This window comes from Microplitis demolitor, chromosome 10, assembly GCF_026212275.2.
Source record: "Microplitis demolitor isolate Queensland-Clemson2020A chromosome 10, iyMicDemo2.1a, whole genome shotgun sequence".
Taxonomy (NCBI): Eukaryota; Metazoa; Arthropoda; class Insecta; order Hymenoptera; family Braconidae; genus Microplitis; species Microplitis demolitor.
In genome coordinates, this window is record NC_068554.1 from 6,391,126 (window position 1) to 6,403,459 (window position 12,334).

Genomic DNA, 12,334 nt, shown 5'->3' on the forward strand with positions numbered 1-12,334 from the left:
TTTACAGTGAATAATTCTAAAAACTATTTAAAAGAATTGGAAAACAAATAAATAGTGACGAAAATTGGCATTTATAGTAATTAATGGAGAGAACAAAATTTTTTTAATTTTAAAAAATAAAAAAAAAAAAAAAAAAAAAAAAATAGCATGAAGATCGCTTGATCAGACCAGGCTTAAAAGTTGTAGAATATATTGTAGTTCGTCATAAAAAATTTATAACAAAAACTTATTTGTATTTTCTACTGAAAAGCACATGAAAAAATATAAATCTCACTAATAAAAAGTTTCCAATTTTATGGGTAATACAAAAAATATCAACAAATTAAGGAAATCAAAAATTAAAACTATCCAAACTATCTGTGTTTTTGTCTTAAATGCCTATATATTTTGTTCTGATTACTGACATCAAATTCTTAGGATTTTCCTTCTAATTATATTTGTCAATATTCTCATTCGGTCTTTCCTATAAAAAAAAAAAGATTGTAATTATAGTTATGTAGTGTAAACGATTCAGTTTATCACGACTGCTAGTCACATAATAGTTGATCTCATAAACAAATTTTTCGCCATTGGTTTTCTTCTATCGTATAATTTGAGTTTTAAACTAGTAGGTCTTTAAGTTTAAAAACGTGAAATTTTTAATTTTTACACCTACATGAACCTCCATAGAAGTCAAATTGTTGAAAAAAAAAATTACGCCATTCATTCTCTTTTCTTAATTAATTCTTATTACTCTCTCCAAAGTGAGGGTGTATTAGGCGGTTGGGATCTATTATCCATGTTTTTTTTTAACGTCCGATGTTTATTTACACGGTCAGACATGATTTTATAAATTATAAAATTTTTTTTGATGACAACGATAAATTAATTTTATGTTATTCAGTAATGATTGCTTTTGTCTAATAAAAAGTATATACATAAAAATAATGCTAAAAAATAGCTGATGTCATATTTAGTGTGCATGCGCAAAAAAAAAATTTACCATATCATCGAGGATCGGCTGATCATCGTATTTTCTCTGATAACACGAGTTGATCGTGAAAAAGTTGGTCATTCATTAGTTTCCGACCAACTTGACGACAAGTTATCGACAACTTCAGCTTTTGCAACTTTTGCCTACAAGTTACCGCCAACTTTCTGAAAAAGTGACCGTCAACTTTTTGGATTTACAACTTTTGCCACCAACTTTCTCAGAAAATGTCTATCAACTATTGGAGGTACCAACTGTTGGCGGCCAACTTGGTGTTCAGTTGTGGCTGCAAGTTTCTCGTCAGTTTCTCGCCAACTTGGCTATCAGGGCGGTTCAAAAATTTTTTAAATAACCATCAGTTGGTTCCATAACCAGATAATTTATCGGCTCAAAAACTATATGAAATACGCCAATACGAGTTTCTTATTTTTATTATTTTTTTCAAGTTGTCATGTTGATCCGGTTATAATTTTTATTATTATTTATATAGCAAAAAATGGGTCGTGCATATCATCAAGAAGGCAACAAAAATATTAAAAATTCTCCGGATAAATTGAATAAAACTAAAATATTTGATAAGAAAAAATATAGAGAAACTAAATACAGTAATCAGCATAAAAGTAAGTTGTGGTTATGTTCTCTACATTTATTTGTTTATTTTAATAAACTTTAATTATGTAGAATATAAAATTTATAAATTTATTGTTGTTTATTTATTCCAGTTAGTAAATGGGAGTCGGAGAGAAAACAAAAATTTTTACGCGAATTAAAGAACGACACAGAAGTGTCCAAAAAATTTAAGACTTCATTTGCTGACAAAACACGTGGAAATCAGTAAGTAATTTCACTAACTATTGATTTAATAATAAACTTCTACTTGTCAACAAATATCATTTGTTTTTTTTTTATTTTCTAGAAAGTTTAATAAAAATCAAGAATTGAAACAAAAAGTATTGAGTGAAAAATTAAAAAAAAAAGAAGAAATTAAACGAAAACAATTGGAAAAAGAGGAAGCACTAAAAAAGTATAAAGAAAAAAGAGCTGAAACTTATAAAAAATTATGCAAAAAAACTAAAAAAGGTCAACCTGTCATGAAAGATCGTATGGAACTTTTATTACAAAAAATTCAATCAACTATTAAATAATTAAATATTCAAAATTTTGATTTTAGTTTAACGAATTTATACTGTACATTGAATTATAATTTATTAATAAAATTCCCAAGATATTTTTACTCGAATTTAAATTCATTATTTTTATTTATCATCAATAATTTAATACTATAATACTGAAATTATCCAACGGCTTATAATTTTTGGGTTTTTTTTCTTCTAGGATAATTAATTAAAAAATATATCACAAAATTACATCAAAGGTTTTTTTTTAATTTTCTACATCAGTATATTTTGATGAGAGAATATAACAGATATCAAACCATTTATAAATTTTAAATAAATAAATTAAAATAATGAAATTTAAAAAAAAAGCGCGGACTGATTTTTCATTGATCTAAATACGCGTTTTTAAATTTATATTCTACTTACATTTTATTTATTTATTCAAAATTTTGGAAATTGCCACTTGTTAGTTTCATTCACACACATATATTTTTAGTTTTGTTTTTTCTGCAATTTGTTATAAAAAAAAGTCCGAAAATTATGAATTGTCTGCTAATCAGGATCATTTATTATTAAGATACTGAAGTTAGCCCACGTCTAATAATTTTTGAATTTGTCTAAAAACGATAAATTATAAGAAAAAAAAATATTTAAAAAATTGCACTTGTAGTTTTTTTAATTTTCTACATGTGCATATTTTTAGTTTTTTTTTTTGTAATTGATTTGTTAAAAAAAATCCAAAAATTGTTGACTGTCTGCTAATTTCAGGATCATTTATTATAACATGAAATATGTCAAAGATTATAAAATTTAAATATTGGCGGTGAAAATTTCAGAGCATGCGCATTAAAAATGACGCACGCGCGGGCGTTAAATCTGCGCAACCGATGAAACTCGTACATTAACGAAGCTCCAAAGCTCGTACCGTCATACTAGTCAACGGTTGCAAATGGCGACAGCCACTAAATTCGTGGCAACGACATACATTTAATTATTTAATTTTTTTTTTTGGGTGTTAACCAGTCAAGCAGTTCGCGTAATTGTTCTTCTCCCAAATCGGTATGTTAACAGTCTTTATAATCACTCAAAAAATCTAAATACTTTGTCTTATATATAAAAAAAAATTTATAGAAAGTAAACAGGGAGGGTTTCGGCAAATTCCTCGCATGGTACATTTTTATTCCACTCTCTAACGTCCGTTTTTTTTATCCATTTAAATCTGTATATTTAAATGGAATAAAAAAAATAATAATGACACGTATAATTATAAAACAAGTAACGATATTTCGATTGTTTTAAGTACAAGACAAGACAATTAATAGAATTATAAGCAATTGTAGTTTATATTTAAGTTATTTAAGACAGAACAGAAAATTCCAAGTTGGTTCTTGGGTTGTCTCGTTCATACTTGAAGCACCAGTCGCTCGATCTTTGACTTTTTGATGATGCGCGCGCGAGAGCACGACCTGCTGTCAAAATTTTAATTCTCGTCTGTCAAAATTGGGTCGCGATAAATTATTTACTAAACCGGCAATATATTACAATAAAAACTAAATACAAATATTATAAATTTACAGACACAATTTACTTTATTTTTTAAAAAAAATAATTATTTTTATTTACTGAAAGTATGTTAAGAATTTTTCATGCTCGGCAATTATCGTTAACTACTACCTAATGATATTGATTACTAAATTTTGATCTCATATATGTAGGTATGTATATATACACTCGTATATATTTGGATTATTATAAAAATACAATTGCTCGACAAGTGGATAATGAGGGACCTGATATTGATTTTATTTCATTATATTTTTTCTTCTCTTCTCTTCTCTTATTAAACTATTTATTTAGATATGCCTATTTATAGAACTAGTGTTATAATTTATTTAAATGTATGATTAGTTAATGATTATTTTTTTTACGGTTTTTTATCATCAGGTGGTTCTAAGCTGAAGATAGCAAGATGCCGGCCGTACGTGGGGATGGCATGCGTGGACTCGCTGTATTCATTTCAGATATTAGAAATTGTAAGTTCACTTTTTTTTTTATTTATTTAATTATCTTATTATTATCTTTATGATTATGTTTATGTTAAAATTATATCATTGAGTTGTAATTTAAATTTGCTCAAAAAAATAATTTAAAAAAAAGTTATTATTTTTAAAATTGGAACAAAGTTGTCGGATACTGAGTTAGTTGAGGAACTTTGATGAAAGATAAAACAATAATAGCTAATTGTAGTGTAATTTAATAATTATACTTATGAAAGATTCGTCGATAGTAAATTTGAAATTATGAAAATATGTAATAAGTTAAATAATAACATAAAATAAAATTATTATATTATTATTTCAATTCAAATCTACAACAGTAAAAAAAAATTTTTTTTTATTCTCAATTAACGAATTAAATAAAAAAAAAATTTAGAGAAAGTTTTAATTAATAATTGAATTAGATTGTAATTTATTAAATTAATTTATTTAAATATTTAAAATAATGAGTGTGAATGTAGCAGAGATAAATTTAAAATTATAAATAAATAGAGTAAATAATTAAAAAAATAATATTTATGAAATATGCACTTATTAGATTTAAAATTTTTCAAATGCGCATTTTTTTTCAATTTTATTTTATCAATTATTTACTCTCTTTATTAATAATTTAAAATTTTTTTAATGTCTACTACATTCACACTCATTAAAAATAAATCTTTTTATAACAGAAAATTGTGATAAAATTTAAGCTTAAATCATATAAATTATTTCTATGGATTTCGTAATATATAATATATATTATTAATAGGATATTGCAATTTAATATTGAGTACAGTGTATAGTAAGAGAATAAATTGTATACGAGTAGAGATGATTTTTTAAAATTGTATGATGCAAGTAAGAGTGTTGGTCTTTTGGGGGGCGGAGCTGTGATACAGTACTATCTACTTGATAGAAAATGCTTAAATGAATTAAATGAGACCTTTTTTTTTTTTTTTTTTCAATGTCCAAAATAAATAATAATAATAATAACAATTATGATGAGTGTGAATGTAGCAGACAAATTTAAAGTTATAATAAATAGAGTAAATAATAAAAAAATAATATTTATAAAAAATGCACTTATTAATTTTAAAATTTTTTAAATGCGCATTTTTTTTTAATTTAATTTTATTCATTATTTACTCTATGTATTAATAATTAAAAATTTTTCTGATGTCTGCTACATTCATACTTGTCAATTATGATTTACATTTACTACAAAGAAAATAAATATTATTTTTATTAAAGTTGTGAAAATAATTAAAAATATAACGATAGATGAAATTTGAAGGTCAATTAAAATGGCTCTATGCCATTTATTTTAAATAATTTATTTATTTGTTTATTAGGTAAAAGTAAAGAAGCTGAAATAAAGAGGATAAATAAAGAATTAGCAAATATAAGAAGTAAATTTAAAGGAGATAAAACTCTTGATGGATACCAAAAGAAAAAATACGTTTGTAAATTGTTATTTATATTTTTACTTGGTCATGATATTGATTTCGGACATATGGAAGCTGTTAACTTATTATCATCGAATAAATACTCTGAAAAACAAATTGTATGTATTTTTAAATATTATTTTATTAAATTATTAACAATAATTATTCAAAATTATTACTTTTATTTTATTTACAGGGATATTTATTTATATCAGTGCTGGTTAATACAAACAGTGATCTCATAAAATTAATAATACAAAGTATAAAAAATGATTTGGGATCTCGTAATCCAATTCACGTTAATTTAGCACTCCAGTGCATCGCTAATATCGGGAGTAAAGAAATGGCTGAGGCATTTGGAAATGAAATTCCTAAATTATTAGTATCTGGGTAAGTTACAGCTGATATATATATGAAAATGTATTTACTTAACACTTACACTTACATTTAACACTGCTTGGATCTAGTCGACTGGATATTAGGTAAAATTTTAAAGCTTAGCTTTAAAAAAAAAATATCTAGATCTCGAGTTGCTTTCGTTTCACAATCTTTACATATTCAAATATTCATCGAGGAAATCGCTACCTTTCAAATGAAAAAATCCATTTTTTATTTTTACATTTTCTTGTAAAAACTTCTATTATCACAACTACGAATTTTTATTTAAATAAACGAGTTGTAGTGCCAACAAAGTCTTTACGAACTTTTAAAACCTCAACGGAAATCACTTGCTTTTTTAGTTAACAAGTAAAGTATACCGGAAGCGTGCGTGACCATAATTTAAATAAATTTTTAGTTTTAATATCAGAATGTTAATAAAATTTAAACTTCATATCGTGTGGCAAAGAACGATCATTTCAAACAATCATAAATTAATTAACAACACATTTAATAACATAAACTACTCTAAATAATTGTCGATTAACTGTTTAAAAGGTAGCGACTCCTCAATTATTTATATTAAAAAAAAAAAAAAAATTTATTCAGGGATACAATGGACGTAGTAAAGCAGAGTGCAGCACTCTGTCTTCTGCGACTCTTACGAACAGCTCCAGATGTAGTACCTGGTGGTGAGTGGACATCGCGTATCGTCCATCTACTAAATGATCAACATCTCGGTGTAGTGACAGCAGCAGCATCACTTATCGATGCTCTAGTAAAACGCAATCCCGATGAATACAAAGGCTGCGTTAGTCTAGCAGTGTCACGTCTCAGTAGAATAGTAACATCTAGTTACACAGATTTACAAGATTACACGTATTACTTTGTCCCAGCGCCATGGCTGTCTGTAAAACTGCTGCGTCTTCTTCAAAATTACACTCCGCCAGCTGAAGATCCCGGTGTTCGTGGCCGTTTAAATGAATGCCTCGAAACAATTCTCAATAAAGCACAAGAGCCACCAAAATCAAAAAAAGTTCAGCACTCAAATGCTAAAAATGCCGTACTATTTGAAGCAATAAGTTTAATTATTCACAATGACAGTGAGCCTAATTTATTAGTACGCGCATGTAATCAACTCGGACAATTTTTATCAAATCGTGAGACAAATTTACGTTATCTTGCTCTTGAATCAATGTGTCATTTAGCAACATCAGAATTTTCACACGAAGCTGTTAAAAAACATCAAGAAGTTGTTATATTATCAATGAAAATGGAAAAAGATGTATCAGTACGGCAGCAAGCTGTTGATTTATTATACGCGATGTGTGATAAAAGTAATGCTGAAGAAATAGTACAAGAAATGTTGAATTATCTTGAAACGGCTGATTACTCAATACGTGAAGAAATGGTACTAAAAGTTGCTATACTTGCTGAGAAATATGCCACTGACTATACGTGGTACGTTGATGTCATATTAAATTTGATAAGGATAGCTGGTGATTATGTTTCTGAAGAAGTATGGTATCGTGTAATACAAATAGTTATTAATCGTGATGATGTACAAGGTTACGCCGCTAAAACTGTATTTGAAGCGCTCCAAGCACCAGCTTGCCATGAAAATATGGTCAAAGTTGGTGGTTATATACTCGGTGAATTTGGTAATTTAATTGCTGGTGATGCACGTTCATCACCAGCAGTACAATTCCAGTTACTACATTCCAAATATCATTTATGTTCACCAATGACACGTGCACTATTACTATCAACTTACATTAAATTTGTTAATTTATTTCCTGAAATACGTACGCAAATACAAGACGTGTTTAGAACACACAGTAATTTACGTAGCGCTGATGCTGAACTACAGCAGCGTGCATCTGAGTATCTACAATTGAGTATTATAGCATCTACTGATGTATTGGCAACTGTACTAGAAGAAATGCCAGCTTTTCCTGAACGTGAAAGTTCGATTTTGGCTGTTCTTAAAAAAAAGAAACCTGGACGTGTACCGGAAAATGAAATTAGAGAAAATAAAAGCCCTGCTCCTAGTGCCAATCATGAAACAACTGGTACTGCTGTTGCTTCTACTATCGGTAGTTCTGCTGCCATTGCTAGTGTTAATAGTTCATCTGCTGATTTATTGGGATTATCAACACCACCTTCTTCACAGCCTACTAGTAACACTGGAATGTTACTTGATGTATTAGGTGATATTTATAATGCACCAAATAAAGTTACGGCTACTAATGGAGCTCAGAATTCTTATAATCCTAAAAAGTAAATATTTTTTTTTTATATGACAAAAGTATCAGGATTTCTTGATTTTTGTTATAATAATTTCTAATAATTTTATAGATTCGTTTGTAGAAACAATGGAGTACTATTTGAAAATGATCTGATACAAATAGGCGTTAAATCAGAATTCCGACAGAACCTTGGACGTGTTGGTTTATTTTATGGAAATAAAACCCAGTTTGCGCTTAATAACTTCCAACCACAATTGGCTTGGTCTGATGAAAATCAATTAAAATTAGCCGTTCAAATAAAACCTGTTGATCCGGTGCTTGAAGCTGGTGCACAAATTCAACAAATGATAAATGCTGAGTGTATTGATGATTACAATGGTAATTTTATTTCTATTTAACAAACGAAAAAAAAAACTTTATCTTTAGAAAGTATTATTTATTTTTTTTAGATACTCCTAGTATGGTAATATCATTTACGTACAATAATATGCCACAAAAAATAACAATGAAATTACCATTAACGATAAATAAATTCTTTGAACCAACGGAAATGAATGGAGAATCATTTTTCGCGAGATGGAAAAATCTTGGCGGGTATTGTATTTTATTTTATTAATTTAATAAATAAAAAAACAAAATATTCAATAAACTAATTAAATAATAATTATTTTATTGACAGCGCAAATCAACAGCGTTCACAAAAAATATTCAAAGCCCAACATCCGATGGATTTAGCACAAGTCCGTACAAAATTACAAGGTTTTGGAATGCAGTTACTTGATAATATTGATCCTAATCCTGATAACTTTGTCCTTGCTGGTATTGTTCATATGCGTGCACAACAAGTTGGTTGTTTGTTACGTCTCGAACCTAATAAACAAGCTCAGGTAAATTGAAATAAATAATATACTTATAATAATAGTTCGTAATGAAGGAATTACGGCTTTACTGATTTAATTGACATCTTTTATTACATTTCGGGTAATGTTTCGTAAAAATATTTTACATCTTCAGGCCCAGATCTAAATTATTAAATACATTAAAAATATAACATAAAATAAATATAAATAATTAAAAAAAATAAATGTATAATATTTGGTTTTAAAAAATTGACTCACATCATAAAAATAACATCAATTAGGCCATTCTCAGACAGTGCCCCCTCTTCTTTTAAAAAATATTCAATGATTTTAAATTGTAATGACCGTATTCAAATTTTCATATTTAATTACAAAAAAAAAAAGATTAAGACATAAATTTTTAAAAAAATTATTTACAGTTGACATTACTTAAGAGTCAAACGAAATTTGGAAAATAAATTTCAGTAAAATCTTCATGACAATATTATAATTTAGAATGTCAAATTTTTTAGACTAAAATTTATTTTTAAAATTTCGTTCAACTCCTAATTGATAACAACTGTGAGTAATTTTTTAAAAATTTATATCTCAGAAATAATTGTAACTGCGTTGTCCTTTTTTTAATTAATGCTTTAATTTTTTTGAAATTAATTAATAAAATTCTAATATTATTTTTACAGTTTGAGGTCATTTTAATATTTTTAAAAAGTGTGGGGGGGGGGCATTGACTAAGAAGGCCCTTAATTATAAAATTTACAGTCGTTTTGTACAAAGTTCTTGGTTAATAGATTATTATTGTGCAGTTTTAATTTAGCACTAGTTGTTTTGGTTTGTGTTAAAGTTGTTTCAAAAATTTTAATGAAACAAGTTTTTTTATCTATCATTGTTAAGTAATAATTACTTAGCTGATAATTGAGCGTAATTAATGAGTTTTGACAAAATAAAATGACAATAACAATCTACTTAGAAAAATTATATATACTTTATATTTTTAATGTATTCATTGGGTCTGATGTAAAATATTTTTACGAAACGTTATCCGAAATGTAATAAAATTTTTCAATCAAATTTGATTAGTAAAGCCGTATTTCCTTCATTACAAACATTATAAGTTGCATAATAATAAATAAATCAAAATAATTTAATAGATGTTCCGGTTGACTGTACGCTCGAGTAAAGAATCAATGTCGATAGAAATATGTGACCTGCTGGTAGATCAATTTTAAGCTGTTCAAAAGGTACTGATTTGTTATTAATTAATTTTAATATGATTAATATCAACAATCGTATATAATAAATATAATCTACGAGTATCAATCGAATTAAAACGTCAGATTTAAACGAAAAAGCTGGACTGACTGTTTGATTAACTTTTTAAAAATTCGTATCCAAAATAAACTTTTGATTTATTTCAGTTTATATTTTAAAACAAAAAAAAATAAAATAAAAAAAAAAAACTAAACGAATAACAAAGACAATTGGACAGTATTAGTCCAGTATTTAATTAAATAGATAAATATTGATTTAATTTAAAGGTTTATTCTTTGATTATTTTATTTTATTATTTTTTTTTTAATTGCTGTATCATTTTGTTGCTTGCGATATGTTTGTGGCAACGAATGAGGCTTTTTGCGTAATGACTAGTTGTACAATAACTAATTAATTAATTAGATCCAGCGTATTTAAATGAAGCTCAAATTTATTTTTTACCCTCTATATCTAGTTGCTAATTATTACTGTCTCTGTTATACTCCCTTTTGTTTTTTTTTTTCTGATAATTAAGATCAACTGGCTGGTGTATTTGTTCATTGTGTAACAAAAAAAAAAAAAAAGAAAAATCAGATAAAGCCGGTGTTTTTTATTTTTTAATATATTTTGTTATAAATAAAATAACTATGTTGAGTGTCGAAAAATAATTGAATAAAAAATAATTTGTAAAGGTAGATTTCAATTGTAAATAGCAATCGTTAATAATTAAATTGTCCGATTATTATTAGAAATTAATTGATTCTTAATTGATTTTATCAATTACTCAGTAGGAGAAATAACAAAAAAACCAATTAAATTTAATATAAAAAAATTAAACCGAGCATTCGCTTTGTTGCGTAAGTTTTATTGTAATTTATTTTAGGCTTCTTATTAATTTTTTTTGACGTGTTTTGTTTTTTATTATTCAGATGTAAATTTTCTTCTTTTTTTTATTAAGTGTTAAATAGACTTCTTATTATTACAGGCTATAAATTTACTCAAGAAAGTTGATTTTAATTTAATAATAACTTTGTTTTAATTATTATTAATTTTTTTTCTTCGAAATCTTTAATCTTTAAACATAATAAATAAATAAATAGGATATTTGAATCTCAAAACGAGCAGCAGGAATATTTAAAAATTGCTAATCAATTTTCTTAAGTATTAAACAATATAATCGCCTGTGTTTGAAAATAAATATTAATAAATTTAACTAATATTATTAAAATAGTGAAGATGAGATTGTGAAAGTGTGGTCATCTTAGTTACACATGTTATTGTAGATTTCATGGAATGTAGTGCACTTTCATTGTACAAAGATTTAAAAACAAAAAGAAAAAATCAAGTAAATAATAATTACCATAATTATTATTTGAATAATTAAATAAAATCATGGAACAAATAGATTTAAAATGTTATTGCGCGGTTATATGAGAATATAAATAAATTATGCTCGTATCATATATGAATATATATATAAAAAAAACTATATAAATGAAATTCGTATAAATATATAAAAAAATAAATAAATAAAATAAATCCCGAGTGTGTGAGCACGATTGTTATAAAACGTTTATAACGTGCATAATCATGAACAAAAAATTATAAACAAAAGAAACAAATACTATTAATTAATTAATTAATTAAATAAAATAATTTATAAAGTGCTAAAATTATTGGTTAATATGTAAATTTTATTTCTTCCTTTTTTTTTAACTGTATTATTAAATTTTATTATGCTGTTCATTCATAAGCTTAGCGAGTGCGAGCCCGAATTATTAATTAAATAAATAAAAAAAGATGACAATGTACTGTTGGATTAGAATTATTTTTATGCTGCCCCATGTACATGCATATGTTTGTAAGACATGATTTGATATATATCCGTGTAAGAACAATTCATTCCAAAGATTTCAAAAGAGTTCGACATGTTGAGCTTCTAAGCTTTAGACAAATTAGAACTTTGAGTGGAATTTTTTTTGAATTTTTGTAATTTTGATAAAAAAAAAAAAAAAAGTTTATCTAAG

The 12,334-nt window shown here is 26.1% G+C and overlaps 2 protein-coding genes across 2 annotated transcripts; both read left to right on the top strand.

Annotated features, from left to right (window-relative positions):
* Nucleotides 1-1,288: 1,288 nt before the first annotated feature.
* On the top strand, nt 1,289-2,204 carry LOC103570458 (thyroid transcription factor 1-associated protein 26 homolog). Its single transcript, XM_008548205.2, has 3 exons — nt 1,289-1,590; nt 1,693-1,804; nt 1,887-2,204. The coding sequence occupies exons 1-3, from the start codon at nt 1,467-1,469 to the stop codon at nt 2,113-2,115; spliced, it is 465 nt and encodes a 154-aa protein (XP_008546427.1). The 5' UTR covers nt 1,289-1,466; the 3' UTR covers nt 2,116-2,204.
* An 815-nt stretch (nt 2,205-3,019) lies between these two features.
* Nucleotides 3,020-12,297, top strand: LOC103570459 (AP-2 complex subunit alpha). The gene is made up of 9 exons (XM_014444854.2): nt 3,020-3,147; nt 4,033-4,121; nt 5,480-5,691; nt 5,769-5,962; nt 6,560-8,230; nt 8,309-8,577; nt 8,649-8,793; nt 8,879-9,086; nt 10,208-12,297. The coding sequence occupies exons 2-9, from the start codon at nt 4,058-4,060 to the stop codon at nt 10,283-10,285; spliced, it is 2,841 nt and encodes a 946-aa protein (XP_014300340.2). The 5' UTR covers nt 3,020-3,147; nt 4,033-4,057; the 3' UTR covers nt 10,286-12,297.
* The last annotated feature ends 37 nt before the right edge of the window (nt 12,298-12,334 follow it).

Excerpts from the sequence above, each read along its gene's own strand:
- LOC103570458 (XM_008548205.2), top strand. The coding sequence starts at position 1,467 with ATGGGTCGTGCATATCATCAAGAAGGCAACAAAAATATTAAAAATTCT. Across the intron at positions 1,591-1,692 it reads ATACAGTAATCAGCATAAAA|TTAGTAAATGGGAGTCGGAG; the intron begins GTAAGTTGTGGT and ends TATTTATTCCAG. Across the intron at positions 1,805-1,886 it reads GACAAAACACGTGGAAATCA|AAAGTTTAATAAAAATCAAG; the intron begins GTAAGTAATTTC and ends TTTATTTTCTAG.
- LOC103570459 (XM_014444854.2), top strand. The coding sequence starts at position 4,058 with ATGCCGGCCGTACGTGGGGATGGCATGCGTGGACTCGCTGTATTCATT. Across the intron at positions 5,963-6,559 it reads CCTAAATTATTAGTATCTGG|GGATACAATGGACGTAGTAA; the intron begins GTAAGTTACAGC and ends AAATTTATTCAG. Across the intron at positions 8,578-8,648 it reads GTGTATTGATGATTACAATG|ATACTCCTAGTATGGTAATA; the intron begins GTAATTTTATTT and ends TATTTTTTTTAG.